Source organism: Canis aureus, chromosome 5 (assembly GCF_053574225.1).
Source record: "Canis aureus isolate CA01 chromosome 5, VMU_Caureus_v.1.0, whole genome shotgun sequence".
NCBI lineage: Eukaryota > Metazoa > Chordata > Mammalia > Carnivora > Canidae > Canis > Canis aureus.
The window spans coordinates 43,969,419-43,992,843 of NC_135615.1; the positions used below are offsets into that span (position 1 = coordinate 43,969,419).

At 44.3% G+C, this 23,425-nt stretch overlaps 1 protein-coding gene and 1 pseudogene across 6 annotated transcripts in view; one reads left to right on the forward strand and one right to left on the reverse strand.

The window, feature by feature from the left end:
- Positions 1-13,988, forward strand: part of IL31RA (interleukin 31 receptor A) — an 85,283-nt gene extending 71,295 nt beyond the window's left edge. For all 6 annotated transcript variants that reach the window (XM_077897833.1, XM_077897830.1, XM_077897831.1 and 3 more), the window contains 5 exons: positions 472-618; positions 2,585-2,725; positions 4,774-4,867; positions 5,986-6,067; positions 7,617-13,988. In XM_077897833.1, coding sequence (XP_077753959.1) covers positions 472-618; positions 2,585-2,725; positions 4,774-4,867; positions 5,986-6,067; positions 7,617-8,081 — 929 coding nt within the window. In that variant the 3' untranslated portion in view covers positions 8,082-13,988. The remainder of the gene's footprint in view (positions 1-471; positions 619-2,584; positions 2,726-4,773; positions 4,868-5,985; positions 6,068-7,616) is intronic.
- A 7,780-nt stretch (positions 13,989-21,768) lies between these two features.
- On the reverse strand, positions 21,769-22,417 carry LOC144313419 (large ribosomal subunit protein eL19 pseudogene; annotated as a pseudogene).
- Between the last annotated feature and the right edge of the window lie 1,008 nt (positions 22,418-23,425).

The window sequence follows — 23,425 nt, forward strand, 5'->3', positions numbered from 1 at the left end:
AAATCATAAGTCGGAGATGCTAAAAAATTTTTTTAATTGTGCGGCAGTAATCAAGGTTTGTACTGATGAACTGCTCACGCTTTATTTTTATCTTTTAGTAGTTAACTTTTTCCAGATTCAATGTGAGAAAATAAATCCTGTCACTCAGATGTAACCCATGGGGACATGTCCTTCAGCTATATTTGATAATAGTGATTAGTGATATGAATGAAAGCTGAATGCCAACTGACAGTGAGGGCTCTGCAAGAAAGTACTTTTTTGTAGGCCTTTAATAGTGCTTTTATTCTGTTCAAGATGGATACTGCCAGAAAACTGTGTTCCCAAACAAGGTGATACATCGTGTCCCTACTCTGCCCCTATCTTCCACCTCTGGCACCGGTTTTGCTTTGAGTACTAGCCACAACCTTTGTGGAGAAAGGATCTACTCAGCTGTGATTCAGTGTTTATTGGTTTTCTCCCTGTCCTGTAAAGTTCCATCAGCAGGTCCTGTGACCCAGGCAGACAGCATTGGTGTGAAGACTGTCACAATCACATGGAAAGAGATTCCCAAGAGTAAGAGAAATGGTTTTATCAAAAACTACACCATATTTTACCAAGCTGAAGATGGAAAGGAATTTTGTAAGTGTGCTTGTAGACAAGTCGGAAAACCTCCAAATCCCAAGTAGATGCTATGGATACACCTGCCATAAGGGCTGGTGCTCTACAGTCTGCATCAGTCACTTCGCTTCTTTGACTCTCTCTGATAATGAGACCAAGAGCACCTACCTCTTGAGTTCTTTTGGAGTCAAATGAGAGTGAAGTGATAGTATTTAAGCATCCTGTAGGAACCACAGGAGTTGATACAGTTTGTCCTTGTTAGGCTGTAAACAAGTTGGCCTCCTGGGAGCTTCCCAATCATTAATGCAGAGTGGGGTTATCCTGGATTAAAGAGTAGAGTGGTGGCACTTACCTCAGTGCAGGACCCATTATCCTGACTCCTGCTGCCCACTGCTAAGTCATACTTTTGTCTTGATCCACAATAACTACTCACATCCTAAATTCTGGACAAGGCTTGGATTCCTATTTAGGCTAACATTTTGTTGTTGTTGCTGTTGTTATGGTAAAATACATATAACAAAATTTACCACTTGAAACATTTGAAAGTGTATAATTTAGTGGCATTAAGTGTATCAGGAATGTTTTGTGACCATCATCTCTATCTGTTTCCACCCCGAATAGAAACCCCATACCTATTCATCAATCACTTCTCATTGTCTTCTTCCCACAGTCCCTGGAAACCACACAATTGCTATTTGTCTTTTTGGTTTTACCTAATTCTGGCTATCTCCAATAAATGGAATCATACAATCTAAGGCTTTTTGCATCTGGCATCATGTTTTCAGAGTTTATCCATCATGTAGATTGTATTAGTATCTCATTCCTTTTTATTGCTGAAGAATATTCTATTATTCTACATTTTCATTCATCAGTTGATGGGCATTTGGGTTGTTTGCACTTTTTGGCTACTGTAATTAGTACTGCTATGAATATCAGTGTGCAAATACTGTTTGAATCTCTGCTTTTAATTCTTTGGGGCATATGCCTATGAGTAGAATTGCTGGTCATATGATAATTCTAGTTTAACTTTTTGAGAAGCTACCCAACTATTTTCCATAGTGGCTGCCCCATGTTACATGCCTACCAGCAATGGATGAGAGTTATAATTCCTCAACATTCTTACCAACACTTATTATCTGTTAAAAAAGTTATTATGGCTATTCTAGTGGGTATGAAATGGTTTATCAGTGTGGATGGTTTGTTTTGTATTTCCTTAATAACTAATGATGTTGAGCATCTTTGCATGTGCTTATTGGCTATTTGTATATCTTCTTTGAAAAAATCTTTTCAATTTCTTTGCCCTTTTTACAATTTGGATTGTCTTTTCAGTTGTTGAGTCATAAGAATTTTTTAAATATATATTCTGGATAGAAGTTCCATATAATATACATGATTTGTAAATATTTTTTCTCATTCTGTGGTTTGTCGTTTCACTCTCTTGATATGTCTCTTGAATGTCTTTTTTTTTTTTAAAGATTTTATATACTTATTCATGAGAGACACACAGGCACAGAGGCAGAGACACAGAGGGAGAGTCAGGCTCCTCGCAGGGAGCCTGATGTGGGACTTGATCCCCAGGCCCAGGATCATGCCCTGAGTCAAAGGCAAACGCTCAACTGCTGAGCCACCCGGGCATCCCTCTTGATAATGTCTTTTGATGCACAAAACCTTTTAATTTTGGTGAAGTCCAGATTAATCTATTTTCTTTTGTTACTTATGTATTTGGCATCATATAGAAACCACTGCCAAATTCAAGGCCACCATTTACCCTATGTTGACTTTTAAGAGTTTTATAGTGGTAGTTTTTATGTTTAGGTCTTTGGTATATGTTTATAGAGTAATTTTAAGCAGAACATGGATAGAGAGATTGGGATATGTGATGGACTGGCTTGGGAGTACAGGTTCCATTACTCTTATTTTACTGTTCTAAAGCACAGTTTTTACTTGGGCTTGGCTATTGTATTTGACTTCTATATTTTTCCTTTAGCCAAGACAGTCAATTCCAACATCCTGCAGTACAGACTGGAGTCCCTGACACGAAGAACCTCTTATAGTCTCCAAGTCATGGCCAGCACCAATGCTGGGGGAACTAATGGCACCAAGATAAACTTCAAGACATTATCCATTAGTGAGTATTTCCTTTACACCTTGGCTAGGTCTTCCTGGCATTTCCATTAGGCCAGTTAAAGATGATATTTGCCAAAGGCAGGGGGAAGCCTAACATAGAGGAAGTATATAAGTGAGAAGAACCATCTGCCCTCTGGCTCATTGACCTTTCTGGAAGGCATATGGGTGAGGAGAGAGCAGGCACACTGAGAAGTGATTTTGAAAAGACAGGTCCTTTTGCTCCTTCTTCATGGATACTACCATGTCCTCTTGAGGAGAGGGGATCAAATTAATTCCAACTTCACTCTCAGTCCAAACCAGCCCCTGCTTCACAGCTGTCCCCAAGGTCATAGTCACCAGTTTCTGTGTGTCAGAGGTTACTGCACAGTGGGGCCTTGGAGGGAAAGCCTTGGTTGAACAAGCACTGTTGTCCCACAGGAAGGAACTTAACCTCCATCACTTGTGAAGATTTTTGAGCAAAAAAAGTACATACTATGTTCTATTTACCAGCTTTTACATGAAAAAATAGAAATAAAAATTTAGTAAATAACAAAATATGAAATATAGTGTTATAGGATGGTTATGGGAAATAATCAAGAAGAAAAGAAGAATGAGAAGAGAGATGAAGAGAGAAAGAAGGGGAATGAGAGAAACAGAAATATGTTAATTTTTTCAAGTCTTTGAGGGGCAGAGGTTTGGTGTTAAGCATATACTAGAACTGTTTTAAGAACTATTTATATTAAAAGTGAAGAGACATTGCCAATTTTTGCAGTAAAAACTGAAAATAATCTGGTTTAAGTTCTTTCTCTCTCTCTTTTTTAAAGAGAAAGTGTAGGTGGAGGGTGGGGAAGAGCAGAGAGAGACAGAGAGAGAGGGAGAAAGAGAATCTTAAGCAGGCTCCATGCTCAGCATGGAGCCCGACGTGGGGCTTAGCTTCATGACCCTGAGATCATGACCTGACCGGAAATCAAGACACCCATCCCACTGAGCCATCCAGGTACCCGTGGTTCAAGTACTCTGGAAAGCCTCTTACTCAACATATTTTCAAAAGAAAAATATCTTTAAGGTTCTGGAAACTATAAATATAGTATGTGTATTTACACAGAAAACATGTTCTGTCTTTAAGGACTAATACTGCCTTTTCGGAGTTCTTTTTGATATTATTCTTTAGAATCTTTTAAAATCATACTGTATTTTCATAGCACTAGGCACAGATTACATTATCTGCTAGAATTTTCTCCATGGGTCAAATTTAGGCAAGAGCCTACCTTGGAGCCTCAATATTTCTTACACTTGTCTGCAGATTGCAGATCTCTCTGCTCCTATCTTTATTCCTCTGCAGTCTATTCTCCACACGGCAGTCAGAGTTTAAAACTCTAGCCTTCTGCTTGAAACCCACCAGTAGCTTCTGTTGGGTTTTAAATAAAATGCAAATACCTACCCATAGCCTTCAGGATCCTTCATGAGCTTTGGTTTATTGAACTCACCTCCTACTGCTTTCTGCTTCCATCTGTGCTCTCTGACTTCTTCCTGCTTCAAGGCTTTTGCATCTGCTTTTCCTTCTGTCAGGAATCCTTTCTCCATATTTTTGCATGAGTGGTTTCTTTTTATTATTAACACTAGCTCAAATTTCACCTCTCAGAGAAATCTTCCTTTGCCAATATGGAAAGTTACTAACTGTCCTTCCACATTACATTTGATCATCCTGTTATATTTGAAATAACCTTTTTTTATTGTCTGACTCCTTGTACCAGAATGTAGAGTAGGGATCTTGTATTTCTTGCTTATTGCTGTTTGTTTTATTACCCAGAATAGTGGTTGATAAATGGTAAGTGCTCAGTAAATATGTACTAAATGAACAAGTTGGAGAATAAACTTGGTATTATTCAGGCAGAAGAGAACTGGATGAGGAGCCACAAATACCATGTTTCTTTTTATAAATAAATTTTAATTGAACTGAAAACTCCTAAGCAATGTGTTGCTGAAACTACTGGAAGAAAAAAGATTAATTTTTGTCAAGAAAGTGAGGAGGCCATCCTTTTACTGACTTTTGTTCTCCTATTCCCAAAGGTGTCCTTGAGATTTTCTTCATAACTTCTTTGGTTGGAGGTGGCTTTCTCATTCTCATCATGTTGACAGTGGCATATGGTCTCAAAAAACCCAAGTGAGTTTATAGGCAACAGCACATACCCTCAAAATCAGGGATCGAAAGGGGTGGGAGATGTCATAAGTGGAGAGGGTACTCTGTTATTAAGAGGGTATTGATTCATTTATTAATCTGGTACATATATACTGAGTTTATTATATTGCCATAGCCTGCTTATCAGAATTCTGACCAAACAAGATGACTTTCACTTCTCGCAGCCCCATGTAGCAGGCTTACGCCAGGGGATTACCAGCTGCCCCATAGGCTTTATCTTCTGTATCTGGCATCTGAAACTAAAGTTAGGGAGAAGGTCCTTTCTCCCAGTGTCTGGCAGCAGCAAGAGGCCTTAGGCCACTAGCTGCTTTTCTGGGTAGAGAGGGAACATACCCATGGAATTAGAGCACTGGCCAGTACTATGCCCAGCATAGACTTGCTCCTTGCTCGTGGTGCAGTGTTGGAGGCCTGGCTGCAAGGACATTTGTCCTGCCTGCCCTGGCCACTGTGGAAAAGGAAGCTCATCTTCAGAGTCTTGTGCTTTCTCTCCCCAGAGAGCCTCATGCTATCCTGCTGGTCAAGGGCTCCCTCCCCAGTAGACCTCTCTCTCCAGAACTGCATAGTTCTGGGCCTACTCTGCCACACAGCTGTGCTTGGTTATAGTTAAAGGAATGTCAACCTTATTTCCCAACTATAGGTAGAAACCAAGTGACCAACCAAACTCTTGTTTGGCTGACAAACTCCCAGGTGATGCTGCTGCTGGTTGAAGCCACACTTTGAGAATCACTGCACTAAAGTGTGGGTATTGTATCAGGCTTCGAGTGGTACTCTTCCTGGAGAACACATCTCAAAGACATGGTTCCGTGATGGTGTGATTTCCAGCATCAGGACCAGTGGTAGAGATGCAGGGGCAGGGGAAGGTAGAAAAGGTGTCTTTCCATCACATCCCATTGATGACTTGCAGTTTCACTCCCCAGACTATGTGTTCTCAGTTTCTGTCAGGAGGTCAGAAGCCTGCCATTGTTTAACAGGGAGCCATACAATTCCCCGGAGCAAAGCTTCCCTCTTCTAGCATAGCCAGGCAGTGTAAGTAACATACTTCTTGAATTCGCTTCATATTTTAAAATCTCATTTCTTATTAGCAAATTGAAGCACTTATGCTGGCCTGATGTCCCCAACCCTGCTGAAAGCAGTATAGCCACATGGCGTGGAGATGATTTCAAGGTAAATGCATCTGTTTTTGTTAAGGAAATCATTGAGCAGGCTGGTTGCAGAAGACAAGGAAGGGCGATGGAGATGGGGAGGAGTCAGTCCAGGGCTGAGATTTGTACAGGGTTCACATAAACAGAACTTGAGGTATGGCTGGCATGACAGGTGGAACCAGCCTTCCTGAATCCACTTTGGCCTTAGTCCTCTTGGACGAGCAGAAAGGACTTCACTAGGCTTAGAGGACCTAGTGTGTGCTGGGGATGGAGCTGGTCTACTGGGGATGGTACTGAAGGACACTGGCCCTACCCTGAAGGACCTGACTGCCTAATTGGGGAGCAAAAGAAAGCCTGGCTATAAGATTCAAGACTATTTAAAAAGCAGTCAAGAGCAAGCTAATCTAAAGACCACCAGAAACTGTTAGGGGATGTTGACATATGAAGCTGTCCAAAGGCTCACAAGGCTGCCTCCAGTTTTCCCCAGTTTGGAGGAGTTACAGCCAGATTTTAACTGGCAATCGGGTTTTTTAGTGAGTTATCCATAAGTAGAAAACTTCCTTTCTTATAAGTTTAAATTGAAAACTGTTTTGGAATTTTTAAGGTATAATTTCTTAGTAAAAATAAGCCCTTTCAAATATAGCCATTAATTTAATTATTGAAAGACTGTTTATAGTATTTCTTTTATTTTTAAAAAAATTTATTTATTCCTGAGAGACAGAGAGAGAGAGGCAGAGACATAGGCAAAGGGAGAAGTAGGTTCCCTCTGGGAGCCTGGTATGGACTCAATCCCAGGACCCTGGGATTATGACCTGAGCCGAAGGCAGACGCTCAACCACTGAGCCATTCAGGTGCCCCTGTTTCTAGTACTTCTTGATGCAGGAATTTTTAGTATTAGCGCTTGTTTCAACTCAGAAATATTTTCTAAACATGGACATTTTAATTTATCTTAATATTTGTTATTTGTTTTCTTCTCTCCTTTATCATCTCTGTGTTACTCTATTTGCTACTTATTAAAAGTCGTGAAGAGAGTAAGTGAATTTATAGGTAATATTGTCTGATGTTTTAAATGCTTTTTTGTATAATATAGGGCTGACTTCCATAGCAAGCACTTATTAATCACTCACTGAATGCCAAGCATTGAGTTAGGCTCTGGGGACACAAAGATGACAAAGACACTGCCCCTGCCCACCTTTGATTTTCTGGTAATGTTGGGTAAGGTCACTTGTCTTCATGATTATAATTTTTCATCTGTAAGAATTCTAATTTTGATGCTCCCATCTCAACTAGAGTTTTGTGAGCTTATGATTGTGTAGAAAATATCCTTGAGCTCTCTAGAAGAAAAAAGTTGTTTGAATATCATATGCTGTTTCTCAGGAGATGGGCCAGTCTTGCCAGGCTCCTATGGAAGGGCATATGGAGGTGATTGGCCATCACTTCTGGTCTCTAGAAGGAATGTAGGGGGAGCTGGTCAAGAGGTTAGACATTGGTAATCCCTAACCTAATGAACTGTAGAATACTTCATGTGTAGCTCCCAAATGATCATAGGGGGTGTCCCTTTCTTTTTTCAGGATAAGCTAAATCTGAAGGAGTCTGATGACCCTGTGAACATGGAAGAAGATCAGGTTCTAAAACCATACTCTGCCCCCACTGACTTTATTGACAAGTTGGTGGTGAACTTTGAGAATTTTTTGGAAGAGGTTTCCACAGAGGAACTTGGAAAGAGTCAGGAAAACATTTTGAAAGAGGAAAAGAATAAGCATGTGACTTCTCCATATTGCCTTCATCATCCTCCCATTTCAACCGAGATTCCACAGAGAAAACCCCAGCAGCTGTGTTCTAGAATACCAGAGGGGACCTGCTCAGAAACCAAAGAGCAACTTTTCTCTTCTGTTCAGAGTTTAGGGCCAGACCATCTCTGTGAGGAAGGAGAACCAAATCCATACTTGAAAAATTCAGTGACAACCAGAGAATTTGTCTGTCTGAAAAACTTCAAGACCAAGCCTAAAGAGAAGTTTAGTGTTGCTGTGGCTTGAATCTCTATGGGTCTCAGTGTGGGTGACTCTTGCAGAGAGAATGTATCATGACTTGCCAGAAGAGCTTCTTTGGCTGTCTCCCCACCCTTGCTTGTGTTAGAGAAACTCTCACATACCCCCAAGGGGCTTCTTGAGCTTGGTTGGCACAGACATGTAACTTGCCTGAGAAGGGGTGATGATATGTCTGAGCACATTGCCCAGGAAAAAGCAGTTTATTTTTTTCAATTTCACCCTGAGGCCTCTGAAACTGACTTTAAGGAACAGTGGGGCTTCTAAGATGGATATATCTGGCCTTCCCTAGGAATGAGGTCATTGTCACAGCTTTTGCTGGAGCTACTCCTCAGAGTTCCAGCAGACTTTCCCAGTTGTAAGAGGACAGAGGTCTGGTAGGAAGTGAGAGTCTCTCCTTATACCTTGATCTCCCCTGAGCTCTGGCCTCCACCTCCAAGGCAGCACTGAAATCTCACTTTTGAGATTTTGTTTGTCCCTCAATATAGAGGTAGGGGAAATGGAGTGGCCTTTCCTGATGGTGTGCCTGCCTGAGGTTTCTTATTAACCTCATAACATCTCAAGTGTTCTGCAGCAGTACCTCCACTCAGGATTCTTGCCAGTAGCTCACAGCACATTGGCTGCTGGTTAATCAAGGAATGTGGGGAGGTCTCAGCAGGGCACTGGGGAGTAGACTCTAGGCTGGGCCAGAAGGTCCACTCCAATCTTAACATTGCCCAGCCCTGGAAACAATTCCTGGAGGCCTTTGCTGCCACTTTCTCTTGCACCCAAGCCTGGGAGTAGGAAGGCACCAAACACTGCCTGCTTTTAGACAGCGACTCTGGGCCCTCACACTGGCTCGAGCCTGGGAATGCTTCCTGAGCACAACCTTCAGGGCCTCTTCCCGGAACGACCTGAGTAGGGTGTGGAAACATGCTGCTAAAATTTTGCTGCTCCGTCACCAGGACTCCTCTCTCCTTTGCCTTGGCTGAACACAGAACTTATGATAGTCAAGGGAGCCTTTAGGCCAAGTGCTAAGGGCAGGCAGGATTCAGTTGTCAAGACCTGGCATCTTGACCCCAGTGGTGCCAGACGACTTCCTAGTGTGGGCTTTGATTCATCTGGTGGTTCAGGGAGGTGGCAAGAGCCTGGTGAGATCGGGGGAGGCCAGGCAACAAGCGAGCAGCCAAGGGGCTGTGAATCTGGCATTTACCGGCCAGAAAAGCTGACGGTATTTTTTTTTTATAAGAGAGCATAAGAAGTCAGTACTTAGGTAGCAGGCATGCACTTCACAAGCCACCAGTTCAGATGTGCAAAAATATCACTTTACTTTCCAGGATGCTGGAATTATAACTGAAATTAATTTCTGGCCCAAGCCCTTGATATTTGGAAATAACCAATTTGGTGATTTTTGAGTGGCTTTGGGTTTGAACTCAGTCACATTCAGGATTTTGACTCCCCTGTCCAACCTGGGGCTGATTGTGAGTGCCACAGGGTTATTCAGTGGGACCGCAGGGTTTTCTCTCCCGTTTGGTGTCTGCCTAACTCTGGTCTGGGGATGTGCCTATGCCCCCACCTGTTGGGTCACCTGCTGCTTTCCTCAGCCAATTGCTGCATCCTTACCCTGGGCACAAGCAGATAGTGCTGTTCTCCATGAGTTTTCTCCTCATGAAATCTCCAGTGTCTGCAGCACCCTTCCACACACTACGCTGCCCCCCACCTGGAACTCTTCACGCCTAGTGTACTGAACAGTGGCTGCTGAGAAGGCAAGGAGTGAGGGAGGCCTGGGGCAGGAGGCCTCACTGGGGAACCTGCCCCTTTGTACTGGGAGTAGAACAGAGCCAAACAAAAGGGATACCCCAGATCCAGCTGTGGTAGGCTCTCTCTGCTATCTTCCCACCCTATCTGTGGTGACTCAGGCACTTCTATGGACCCCTGCCCTCCAGAGTTTCAGATGGAGACCTTTCCACCTGTGCCTTTGGACTTGTGCACTTATAGGGAGACGCTGGCCTTGTACCCCACAACTGTCCTCTTTCCCGTGGCCATCTGCCCACTCCCACTGAGAGATCTTCACAAATTTTGTAGGGGCAAAGTGGAGGAGGAGGGGAGTGCCTGGAATGAGTTCCCCTAATCTTGTCTGTTTCACACCTAGATGAGATTTTTTTTTAATGTTTGTTTAAATTCAGTTTGCCAATATACAGTACAATACCCAGTGTTTTTTTTTTTTTTTTCCAAGACTTTTAAAATTTATTAGAGCAAGTGAGCACAAGCAGGGGGAGCAGCAGAGGGAGAGGGAGAAGCAGGCTCTCTGCTGAGCAGGGAGCCCAATGCGGGGCTTGATCCCAGGACCCTGGGATTATGACCTGAACTGACGGGAGATGCCCCTGGATGAAGTTTTTTAACCTAAAACTCAAGAATGAGATGTCTGAGGAGAAAGGAGAGGCCCCAGATGGCTCCTGTGAGTGGGTCTCAGAGACGAAGACATTCCCCTCTGCTCCTCCTCCCTTATTCATTAAAGCCTGAAGTGTCTTCTGGTGGACAGTTGGCATATGCCACGCTCCTGGTCCTTCCTCTGCTTCATGCCTCCCTCCCTTCTTGCCTCCTGTCTTTGGCTTTCCTGTCTCTCCCAGGAGCTGTTCATATTTTTAACAGTTACTCTTTTTTTCTTTCTTTTTTTAAAATGCATTTTATTTAAATTCAGTTTTTTCTTTCTTCTATCTTCTCTTTTTTTCTTCCTTTTCCACTAGCCTCCTTTTATCATTTTTCATACTGACTTTTGCTGTCTTGAGGGCTAGGGAAACGGGCTCTTTGTTGTGTTCTAGATGGCCTGAGATAGGTCATGGGAGTCAGTGTTTCCTGCCATAAGGGGAGCAGGAACCCCAAAAGCTTCTTCAGCAGGCCACACACTGCTCTCCAGAGCAGATTCATAGGACGCAGGCCTAAAAGCTACAAGGCCACAGTGGCCTTTCTTTCCTTGGATTGAGTCACAAATTGTCCCCACTCCCAGCATCCTGGGCTGACTCTGGCCTGAAAAAGCCATCTGCATTTTCTCTGTTATATCAAAGAGACAGAACACAAGCAGGAAAACTTGTGTTTCAGTAAGGTCATTAAAAACTGTTAACATTCCCAATGAAGTTTTCTGGGGCTCTGGGAATCATGTAAACCGCTATGTCCGTGCCTTATTAATGGCTTTTCTAATAATGCCAGAAAATGTTAAAAGATTGGCAGAAAAGCCACTGTGTGGCTGGGGAAAAAAAAAAAAAAAAGTGATACTCTCATTGTGGTTTTTCTGGAGGCAGCAAAAACCACACCCAGTACAGACACTATGGGGCCGGGAGGTAGGTTTTGAAAAGAGACAGCAGATGGGGAGAGGGAGTTGGGAACGGAGAGGCATCTGGTGTGGGTCGCAAGATGCCCACTGCTGTTCCTCCCTTGTGTGGAGGAAGCCTGTGCCCGGCTGCCCAGACACCCTGAGGGCTTTCTAGCACCCTCTCCTGGCACACCCCTAGTTGTTGCCTACTGTCTGCAGATTGGCCCTCGGGGTAAAGCTGGGCCTTGTTTTTCTAAGGCCCATGACCCAGAAATGATGTTGATATTTTTAAAGGCTGGATAACAAAACCAAAGGAAAAATAATGTTTAATGACATGTGAAAATTGTATGGAATTCTAATTTCAGGGTCCATAAATAAAGTTTAATTGGAAAAGAGCCATGCCCATCCTTTACGTATCCTCCGTGTCAGCTTTCCTCCCACAAAGGCAGACCTGAGTTAGTTGTGAGAGAGAATTTCTCCCACAAAGCCTAAAATATTCACCACCTGGCCCCGTACAGGTAAAGTTCGCTCACCGCTGGGTAGCCCACAGACAGGAGGCTCGGACCGCACAGTGTTGGCCCACAGAACGTTTTAACTTTGAATTAGCTGCTAATTAAACAAAATGGTCATGATCATTCTGGATTTCTGAGCAGGGGCTGCTTCTGTAGGAAGGGCACACACTCTGCTCCCAGCCCAGGCTTCATAACTGCCCACAGCTCAGGTGGAGAGTTGGTGGTTGCCTATCACTCACCCCAGTGGTTCTTGATACAGTTTATTTGGTTTCCCTCCAACTCAAGGTATTTGGCAACGCCTTGAGGTATTTTGGGGAGTGTGCTGCTGGCATCTAGTGGGTAGGAGCGAGCAATGCTGGTAGAGACCCTGCAATGCACCAAATAGCCTCCACAACAAAGAATTATCTGGCCCAAAACCTCAGTAGTGTTGAGATTTAGAAATCCAGGTTGAGCTACCTCTGCCCGCTTGCACGGGTGCTACTCATTGTCCATAGCTGATCCCCTCCCCGCTTTTTGAATTTAAAATTTGTTTTGGACTCTCCTGTAACAATACCACCATCAACAACAAAAATCTCTAAACACCAATAATTTGTATCATTTTTTTGTCCCTTCCTGATATGATCTGTGTGTACTTATATACGTGTTCATCTCACTGCGTGTTATATATTGATTCTATTGTATTTTACCTTTACTTTCACTTACTATTTCATGTTTAAAATTTCACGCGGGAACATAGTCCATCATGGTAGCATTATGAATGGGCACTCAGGACTCCACGGTGTCCCTGCATACTATGGCTTGCTAAGGCCCCGTATTTGATAGGATTGTTTTAAACATCATCTTTGTATAGAGAGCAACTTCAGTAGATGTTGTTCTTTGCACACTTCCCTTTCCTACCTTTGTCCTAATTCCTCGGGGGCTCTTTCTTAAGGTAGATTTACTGGATCAAACTTTTATAGTTGTTGTCACCTATTGCATAACTCTGTTCCCCAAGAAAGCTACAATGGTTTGCAATATCGCCTGGGGTATCTGGGGTATCCTTTGACTTTGCTATTGATAATCAACCATTTACTGCTGTACACTGGATTTTGTCAATTTATTGGATATGGTTAATGACACTTCATAGTTATTTGTGTTAAGTCATTGTGAAGACAAAGTTTTCCCATGTGTATTTTACAGTCTGCTTGTCCACCTGCTGACATTACAGAATGTTCTACCTCCAAGCCATTGGGGCATTGAGAGACCAGCTGAGCTGCTAGGCATTTGAAGCCCTCAGCCAAACTTTACAACAATGGGTTGACTTTGTCATTTGGTTGACTACTTAAAATAATGTGGGTTTTGTAGGGCATTCAAAAGGAAATTTCACACTGATGTGTTTCCTATTAGTGACAAGGCCTATTTGTAATTGTAATACGGGACATTATCTGTGTCTTGTGCTTTTGCGGGGTGGACCAAGTATGACAATGCCATTAGCAGTTCTTGTCATGTTGCAGCTTTTACTCAACGCTGGGGTCAGCGGGGAGCGAGTTTGCTCAGAAGCGCAAACTGCCCCAGTCCATGTTGGTGAAAGCCTGGAGGTGCATGGCCCTTGCTGCTGAGAATGGTGTGAGAGAAGGCAAGGGGAGGAAGCCCAGGAGAATGCAAAGGCAGCAGTCACAAGCCTCAGATGGTCATTCAAGGGAATCTAGGCGCACATACTACCGATTTCATTTTTAGGAACGGGATTCTCTGTTCTGCCCAACCTCACTGTGTGTGTGAGCTAAAATGCCAGGAAAGTAGCCTGCGGCCTGGACTTTGAAATAGAAGTCAAAATGGGCGAAGCAGAATGGACACGCAGAATGTTCTGAATGATTGTAATGCAGAAGGCCGGACCTGTGTGCCAAGAGGACCACTCTCTCTAGGCTCTGCATGCTGTCTTTCCCACGTATTGTTCAGAAATCGATACCGTATGTAATGCATGTGCGTGACAGTTCGTCCTCCTAAGCAGAGTATGAAAGGGGGTGCTATAATTCGAATAGCCTTTAAAATCCTTTACGGTAAGCACATCTGTATTTCAATCTTTCAGGCAATAAAACTGTAATAACATTTTCATGTAAAGCTATGCTACTGTTTTAAAGTTTTACCTACTCCGGTGTTTAAAATGAGACTTCAAAATGTAAATATCCACCTTTGTTAAAGATCAAGGGAGTCTCTTGATGACGGACCCACAGAGGAGCAGGAATCAGACATAGGGAATTGCTCCTGCCAGCATACCTCCCGCCGGGGATTCGGCTGCGCCTCACCCTGCTTCTACTTGATTCCCAGGGGCAGCATTTTCAATCCTAGCTCCTGAAGTTCCCTCAGCATCTCCCCTCACGGCTCTCAGCAGATGATGTGTTTCCCCTACTCCACAGGGGATGCACCAGCCCATCTGTCCTCCCCTCAGGCCAGACTTCTGGGAAGGTCTCCGAGGCAGAGGGGGCCCTGCTTGTATACCTCCCTCCCTCTGGCTCTCGTTACTTTCAACTTCTCTCTCTCTCTCTCTCTTTTTAAAGATTTTATGTATTTATTAGAGACACAGAAAGAGAGGCAGAGGGAGAAATAGGCTGCAGGCAGGGAACCCAGAGTAGGACTCGATCCCACAACCCTGGGATCACGCCCTAAGCCAAAGGCAGACGCTCAGCCACTGAGCTGCCCAGGCGTCCCCCAACTTCCCTATCTTGAGTGAGTCCTTCCCATCAGTTTCCATAAACATTGCTCAGGTCACTTCTGTGTTAAAAGACAACAGAGTGTGCATCTGCTCTGCACCTCCGGCTGCCTGCCGGTTCTCTCCAGGGGTCAGCCCGTGGTTTCGGGGGAGATCAGGCCATGTCCCACGTAGCTGCCCGGGGGGGCGATGACCGACGGTAGAGGCTCTGGGGCATTGGCACGCTGGCACCCCAGCTTCGCCAGGCCACATTCCGGTGGGATTCGGACAGAGGCCGATAACACAGCAGGGATTCTCTGGCTTATTCTCACCACCAGGGCTCCAGAACCAAGCAACAAAGCCCTCTTTTGTAGGGTTACATGGCTACCTGGTCGTCCCTCGTGCCCAGGGCTGCCCCCGGCTCCTGAAGGGCTGTGCGGAGCCGGGGCTGTGGTAGGAGCCCAGCTGAGTGGGACCGAGGCGTCTGCCCGGGCGTGGGTCCTGCCGCGACAGAACTCCCAAGTCCCAGTAAACCCGGGTAGTGTGATCCTCTCCTGTAGCAACTCGGGCCTCTTGCCTCGTTTAAAGTTCTGTGCTTGTGCGGGTGTTGCCTTCCGTTTGCCGGTGCGCTTGCTCCCAGAGCCTCAGGCGGCTTGTGCTCCGTGACAGCACCCTCGGGGAGCCCATCCTCCAACCGGGGCATAAGCTGGTGTGGTGCGCGGGGCGCTCCTGGTCCGCTTGCTCCTGAGGCTCATCGGCCTCCAGTAAGGCTCCAGTGTCCCTCCCTGTTGCCATGATGCTCCTTGTGACCCCAGCTGGCCCCGTCAGCACATCTGGTCATGTCACAGAAAATTGCCCCGTGACACATTCAGTCCTTTTTTTTTTTTTTAAACCAGCAACAAAATGGGATCTCCTCTCGCTTCACTCCTATGGCCAGGGTCCATTCTAACCTGCTTTTGCCACTGATCCAGCTGGGCGTGGGACCACAGACCTCAGGATTTGCTCTGTTCCATTTCCTAGGATGACCTAGGCCCCCATCCTTCCTGAGCGGCACTGGTGTCCTAGAAGCATCTGCTCTTCCCAACAGACCACAGCCCTGCCACGCCATTGGCAAAGCCTGCTGTGAGCAAGCTTGTACTCCCCTTGGGGCTGTGATGAGCCCCCTCAGATTAGATCGGTCAAATCTCTTCCCCTGCAGCATGATGACGAATAGGTTCATTTCTGGCTGGCCTGCCAGCATTGTGCTTCAGCAGTTGGGGCCTGTTGGTTGGGGTTAATACATATCCTAAAACCTGGGCCTCCTGAGCTTGCAGAGACGTTAGGGAGCCTGCATACTGTCAACTATATCGAAGCTTCCACTCACATTACATTTTTTTCCATAAACATTTTGTAAGGGTTTTTATGTTTTGCTTTTGAAATTACTTGACTATATGTAATTTTATTATATGATTACATTTCTCAGCAATCATCCTGTATCTATAGGGATTCTTTTTTAAAAATTTTTATTTATTTATTCATGATAGAGGGAGAGAGGCAGAGACACAGGCAGAGGGAGAAGCAGGCTCCATTCCATGCAGGGAGCCTGACGGGGGACTCGATCCCGGGTCTCCAGGACCACACCCGGACTGAAGGTGGCGCTAAGCCACTGAGACACCTGGGCTTCCCTCTATAGGGAACAACATAACATTTTTATAACTTCTAAAATAATGAAGTTGATATTTTGTTTTATAACCACTTACTCAAATACCCTTCAATTTTCAACTTAGCAATGCTCTTTTCTTGCTAAGGATGTGTATGTTTTCGTAGATCCTTGAAAAACTCCCCGGCCTTGGATACTGTATCTCTGGTGATCAGAGTATAGACTATCTCTGCCTGAGTGTTGTAAATGAAGATACACAACTGGCATCTAATTAGAAACTGCTGTGGATGCCAACATCTTAAAAATGGAACCTGAAACAAAATGGGGCACCATTGTTTCCTTGGGGCAGGGTGGTTCCTGGTGGAGGGCCTTGGGGTCAGGAGTCAGCTCGTGTTGTGGGTGGGGAAGCAGGAGAGTACTGCGCGGCTGATGGGATCCAGGTGTAGGTTCTCTTCCGTCCACATTTCTAAGTGAAGCCTGGCTGTTAAATGGTTGCATAAACAAGTTATGCTGATGGGCCCTTTCTGAGTTGGATAAACTGGGGCCTGGTGAGTGAGTGTGAGCCTTTGTGTGAGTCTGCCTCCGCCCATCACCTGGGCCCCCCTATCTCTCTCTTATTTGGGGCTCACTCTCACCCCAAATTAAGGCCACACCCATATGGTTAGAGTACTGAAGCCTGCATCTGTGCAGGGTGTGGGTTGGGGTGGTATCTGAGATTAATTCCCCAGAAGCAAACACTGAGACACAAGTTCAGGTGACTAATTTACTAGGGTCACATTCCCAGGAAAAACTGGTCAAGGAGTGAGGGAAGGCTTAGAGGGAAGGGGAAGAAACCAAATATGGTGGGATTTCAAATGCCATTGGAGGGCAGAGTCCTCCCCCCCACACCCACCCTGATTCTGGGGGGACATTAGAGGTAAGTAACTGGGTTCCTGGAGTGTGTCGCCAGTCAAGGCAAGGGACTTGAGTTTTCACACTCCTAAACCCCTCAGTCACTGCTAAGGGCTTCTTCACTGGATGTGTAACTTTTAGGCACTTTTGGCTCCATATAGAGGTGGAGGAGGCCAGCCACCCAATGGGAGCTTCGGGGCCAGGTGACAGAAAAAAGCTCTCAGATGTTGGATGCTGGTAGGTTGGGAGGTATCCTGGTAAGGCTGTCAGATTTAGCGACTAAAAATGCATATGTTTTGTTTTTAAAGAAAGAACACGCTCACAGGAGCATGGGGGAGGAACAGAGAGGGGGAGAGAGGGAAAGGGGAGTGGGAGAGAGAGAGAATCTTAAGCAGGCTTCAGGTCCAGCCTGGAGTCCCACATGGGGCTTGATATCAAGACCCTGTGATCAGGGATCCCTGGGTGGCGCAGCGGTTTGGCGCCTGCCTTTGGCCCAGGGCGTGATCCTGGAGACCCAGGATCGAATCCCATGTCGGGCTCCCGGTGCATGGGGCCTGCTTCTCCCTCTGCCTGTGTCTCTGCCTCTCTCTCTCTGTGTGACTATCATAAATAAATAAAAAAATTAAAAAAAAAAAAAAGACCCTGTGATCATAATCTGAGCCGAAATCACGAGTTGGATGCTTAATGGACTGAGGCATCCAGGAGCCCCCAGGATGTGTTTTCTAACATGCAGCAGATTCTTTGGTCTGTGTGTGTTGGTCAAAGCTTGTGTTATTTAATATTCCCATGGCAGTCCTGTAAGAGCAACCCTCTATTGTTAAGATAGAGTTCGCAGCAGAAGCATTTCCGTTAAACTGCCTCAGCTTTGCTGCTTGCTCATCTGTCTGTGGTCTGGCACGAGCCCCTCAACCTCAGCTTCTTTAATCTATAAACTGTTGGGGGGGGGATAGTAGTAACACTGCATACAGTTAAGGAGAGATGAAATGAAGAAATGATTGGAGCTTAATGGAGGGCATGGCACACAGTACGTCCCCGGTGAATAACATATGGTTATTGTTGTTTTTCAAAATAATAAGCTTCTGCATAGTGAAAGAAACAACAATGCTAAAAGGCAGCCTATGGAATGGGAGAAAATATTTGCAGATGGCATACTTCATTTTTTTTTTTTTTTTTATGATAGTCTCACACGCACACACAGAGAGAGAGAGAGAGAGAGAGAGAGAGAGAGGCAGAGGGAGAAGCAGGCTCCATGCACCGGGAGCCCGACGTGGGATTCGATCCCGGCTCTCCAGGATCACGCCCCGGGGCCAAAGGCAGGCGCCAAACCGCTGCGCCACCCAGGGATCCCGCAGATGGCATACTTCATAAAGGATTAGTATCCAAAATATATAAAGAACTGACACGACTCAACACCCCAAAACCAAATAATCCAATTTAAGAAAGGGCAGAAGACACGAAAAGACATTCCAAAGAAGACATTCAATGGCCTCAATACCTCTTAACATAAGGGAAATGCAAATCAAAACTGCAATGAGATAATCACTTTACACCTGTCGGAGTGTCTAAAAAAACACAAGAAACATCAAGTGTTGGTGAGGATGTGCAGAAAAAGGAGTCCTCTTGCACTGTTGGTGGGAAGGCAAACTGATGCAGTCACCGTAGAAAAGTGTGGAGGTTCCTCAAAAAGTTAAAAAGAGAACTACCCTATGATCCAGCAATGGCACTCCTGGCTATTTATCCAAAGAATGCAAAAAACACAAATTCAAACTTGAAACACTTGAGGCAAATATGTTGTACGTTAACCAGTCTTCAATTAGAAAATGTTCAGAGGGAGCTGGGTAGCTCAGTTTGTAGTGCATCTGGCTCTTGGTTTCGGCTCAGGTCACGATCTCCTGGGTCCTGGTGATAGCCTACTTTTGTTGAATTTAATGTGAGTTCTCTGTGCTTCTTGGATTTTGATGTCTGTTTCCTTTCCCAGATTTGGGAAGTTTTCAGCTATAATTTGTTCAAACAAGTTTTTATTTCTTTTCTTTTTCTGGGACTCCTAGGATATGAATGTTACTAATTTTTAAGGAGCTGCTGAGTTCCCTAGGTCTACATTCATGATCCAAAATCTTTCTTTCCCCTCTTTTCAGCTCTATTATTTTCCATAATTTTATCTTCTATATCACTGATTTGTTCCTCTGCTCCATCTATCTTCCTTGTTATTGCATCCAGTTGGCTTTGCATCTCAATTATAGCATTTTTTATTTCAGCCTGACTAGTTTTTAATTCTTTTATTTCTGCAGTAAGGGGTTCTCTAGTGTCTTCTATGCTTTTTTCAAGTCCACCCAGTATCCTTATTATTGTCATTTCAAATTCTGGTTCAGGTATTTTACTTATATGTGTATTGATAAAATCTCTGGCTGTTACTTCTTCCTTTTCTTTTTTGGGGGGGTGATTTCCTCCATCTTGTTATTTTGTCTAGGTCACTGTTTTTGGGTCATAGTAAGGAAAGCCTGTTCTAGTCCTGCTTCTGAGACTGACTATAGTAGGAAAGGCCCTAGCTGGTCTTGGGCCTGGTGCTTCAGGAGGTGTTCAAGAGTGTGCACTGCTGAGCCACCCAGGTGCCCCGGGAGGGTCTTGCTGTGCTGTGGCCAGTGCACCCCAGAAAATGGTCTGTGACCACACGGTGGTTTGTAGTTTATATGCAGCAAGAAGCCAAGGTGTCTTTGTTACTTTGCTAGGGAACAGGGTGACATGTTGGCACCACCAGTTCTTTTGTCCCCAGAGAGGCCATGTCACCACTCCCAAAAGCACTCCAGGAAGAGGAAATCTGTTTCCCCATGTGATCCAGTGGATTCTCTGCCCACACTGTCCACTCCCAGGTCTCCCCTCTCCTTCACACTGGAACATTACTAACCCCACCAGGCATGACTCTGGCCATGGACAGACTTTAAAACTTTAGACTGCTCTCTGCTGCTTATAAAAACTTGCTGCAGTCAGTTCCTCTCCTTATCCCAGCCAGTAGTTTTGAGGAAGCCAAACTAGTAGTTTCCTAGCACAATCTCCTGCTCATGCTTTCCCTCTCTCTCTCTCTCTCTCCTTTCTGTGATCAAGGCTGCCTCCCCTCTGCAGCACCTGCAGCTCTTTTCTCCCCTAAATCAACTCCACAGCTCCTCCCTTCAAGGGAGGAGAAACCTGTGTTTCTCCCTTGAATTGTGCAGTTTGTTTTGTTCTCTCAGTCCTCAGGTCAATTTCTTGGGTGTTTAGAATGATTTGATGTTTATCTAGCTGTGCTCAAGGAATGGGGCAAGTTAGGGTTCATCTACTGCTGTGCCATCTTAACTCGTCCTCTTCAGTCTGTTTTTTTTTTTTTTTTAAGATTTTATTTATTTATTCATGAGAGACACACACACAGAGAGAGAGAGAGAGAGAGAGAGAGAGAGAGACATGCAGAGACACAGGCAGAGGGAGAAGCAGGCTCCATGCACCGGGAGCCTGACGTGGGATTCGATCCCGGGTCTCCAGGATCACGCCCTGGGCCGAAGGCGGTGCTAAATCGCTGAGTCACCCGGGCTGCCCTCCTCAGTCTGTTTTAAAGTCAATTTTATCTGATACAAGTCTTGGTACCACAGCTTTTTCTTTTTTTTTTTCATTTCAATTTGAGTTTAAATATCTTTTTCCTTTCCTTCAGTCTGTTTTTGTCTTTAGGTCTACAGTGAATTTCTTGTAGGCAGCATATAGATGGGTCTTGTTTTATTTTTTTTACTTCATTACATCAACCTGTGTCTTTTGACTAGAGTATTTACACCATTTACATTTAAAGAAATTATTGATTGTTATGCACTTACAGCCATTTTGTTAATTGGTTTCTGGTTGTTTTTGTAGTTCTGCACTATTTCACTCTTGCTCTCCTTCTTTGGGATTGATTGCTTTCTGTAATGTTACTCTTGGCTTTATTCTGTGTATCGGTAATAGGTTGGTTTTGTGGTTACTCTGCACCTATGTTACATCCTAAGTACACAGACACCTCTATTAAGTTGATAGTCACTTAAATTGAAACACATTATAAAAGCAATACATTTTTAATTTTTCTTCTCCACATAATTTGCATAGTATATTACATTACATACTTCTGTTTTGTTGAATCCTCTATTTTTTGATAAAATTGAACTTTTACTATTTTTGTCTTTGAACCTTCACACTAGCTTTGTAAGTGATTGATCTTCTACCTTTATTGTATATTTGCAATTACCAGTGAGATTTCTCCCTTTCTCATTTCCTTAAATCTAGGTAGGACTTATTTTGGTTAAAGAAGTTCCTGATAAGTTCTTATAAGACTTGTTCAGTGGTGATGACCTCCTTTAATTTTTTTTTTTGTCTGGGAAACTCTTCTTCAGTTTGGAATGACCATCTTGCCGGGTAGGGTATTTTTGGCTGTCAGTTTTTTCCATTTTGCATTTTGAATGTATCCTGCTTCTCTCTTCTGGCCTGCAAAATTTCTGCTGAAAAATCAACTGATAGCTTTATGAGGTGTCCCTTGTGCACAACCAGTTATTTTCTCTTGCTGATTTTAAGATTCTCTTTTTAAAATTTGTGCCATTTTATTTTATTTTATTTTATTTTATTTTATTTTATTTTATTTTATTTATTTTGGGGGGGTACATAAAGATGTGTTTTATCGAATAACTGATTTTTTTTTTTCGAATAACTGATCTGATTAATGCTGAGGCCACTACGTACAGACAAGAGAGAGGGAGTTTTATTTCTTGGTCTCTTCCTCCTTGGACAGAATCTTGATGATCTCCTCCTTTGTGGCCTGAAGCCACTCTTCACGGTGCTTGCGGGCCTCCTTGGCCTTAGATCTGCAGGCTTCAGATCCTTGTCTTGCGATCCTTGTCTGCCTTCAGCTTGTGGATGTGTTCCATGAGAATCCACTTGTTTTTGAACATGTTACCCTTCACTTTCAGGTACAGGCTGTGACACATGTGGTGGTCAATCTTCCTAGATTCCCGGTATCTTCTGAGCAGCCTGTGCAGAATTCTCATCCTCCTCATCCATGTTTCCTTCTCAGGCATTCGAGCATTGGCAATACCTTTTCTCTTACCAATGCCCATATGCCTCCCCGGTGGGCCAGAGTGTTTTTCTGGCCCCGAGCCTGGGAATGGACAGTCGCAGGCTTTCAGATGATCAGCCCACCTTTGATCAGTTTTCGTATCTGCTGATGGGAGTTTGCATTGGTGATTTCATTGGTCTCATTGGGGTCCAACCAGAGCTTCTTTTTGCCACAGTGGAGGTCCCTGGAGGCAAGCCTCTTCTGAAGCCTGAGCATACTCATGGCTGTGGCCGTAGTGCTGAAAGGGAAATTTGTGCCATTTTAATTATTATGTGTCTTGGTGTGGCTCTCCTTGGGTTCATATTTTTGGGGGCTCTCTGTGCTTCTTGGATCTGGATATCTGTTTCATTCCCTAGATCAGGGCAGTTTTCAGCTATTATTTCTCCAATTAAGTTTTTTCCCCTTAGTCTTTCCCCTCTCCTTCCGGGACCCCTATAATGTGAGTGTTCACATGCTCGATATTGTCCCAGAGTTCCCTTACCCTATCATTATTTTTAAAAATTCTTTTTCTTTTTACCATTCAGCTTAGGTGCTTCCCTCTACTTCCTGTTTTCCACATTGCTGATCTGTTCTGCATCCTCTAATCTGCTGTTGATTCCCTTTGGCATGTTTTTAAAATTTCAGTTGTTGTATTCTTTAACACTGACTGGTTGTTTTTTATATTTTCTGTCTCTTTTTTAAAATTCTCACTGAGTTCATGTACTCTTCTCTCATGCTGAGTGAGCATCTTTATGACCATACTTTGAACTCTTTATCAGGTTAATTGTTTATCTTCATTTTAAAAATTGTTCTTCTGCAATTTTGTGTTGTTCTTTTGTGACCTATTCCTCTGCCTTTTCATTTTGTTTGACTTTGTTCCTATGAAATGGGTGAAACATCTACTTTTCTGTCTTAAAGGAGTGGGCTTGTATAGGAATTTCCTTGTGTGGACTACATATGCCTGGCAGCTTTGACTAGTTGGTTGGATCTGGGCATGTGTAGGCCAGGGTTCCGGGCCTTTCCATGCTGGAGCCACCCTGCTGCGATGACTAGAGCTTCAGGAAGCATGAGCTGGGGCATTCCTCACAGAGGGTGTCATGTTGAGATGGCTGGAGCTGAAGTGGGTATGGCCTGGCAGATTCTAGGGTGCTCCATGCCAGGGCCACCCTGGCAGGATGGCTGGAGCCAGGAGAGACACTGGCCAGTGGTCACCTGGCAGGATGGATGGGGTTGTAGTGGGCATAGGCTGAAGATTCCCTGGT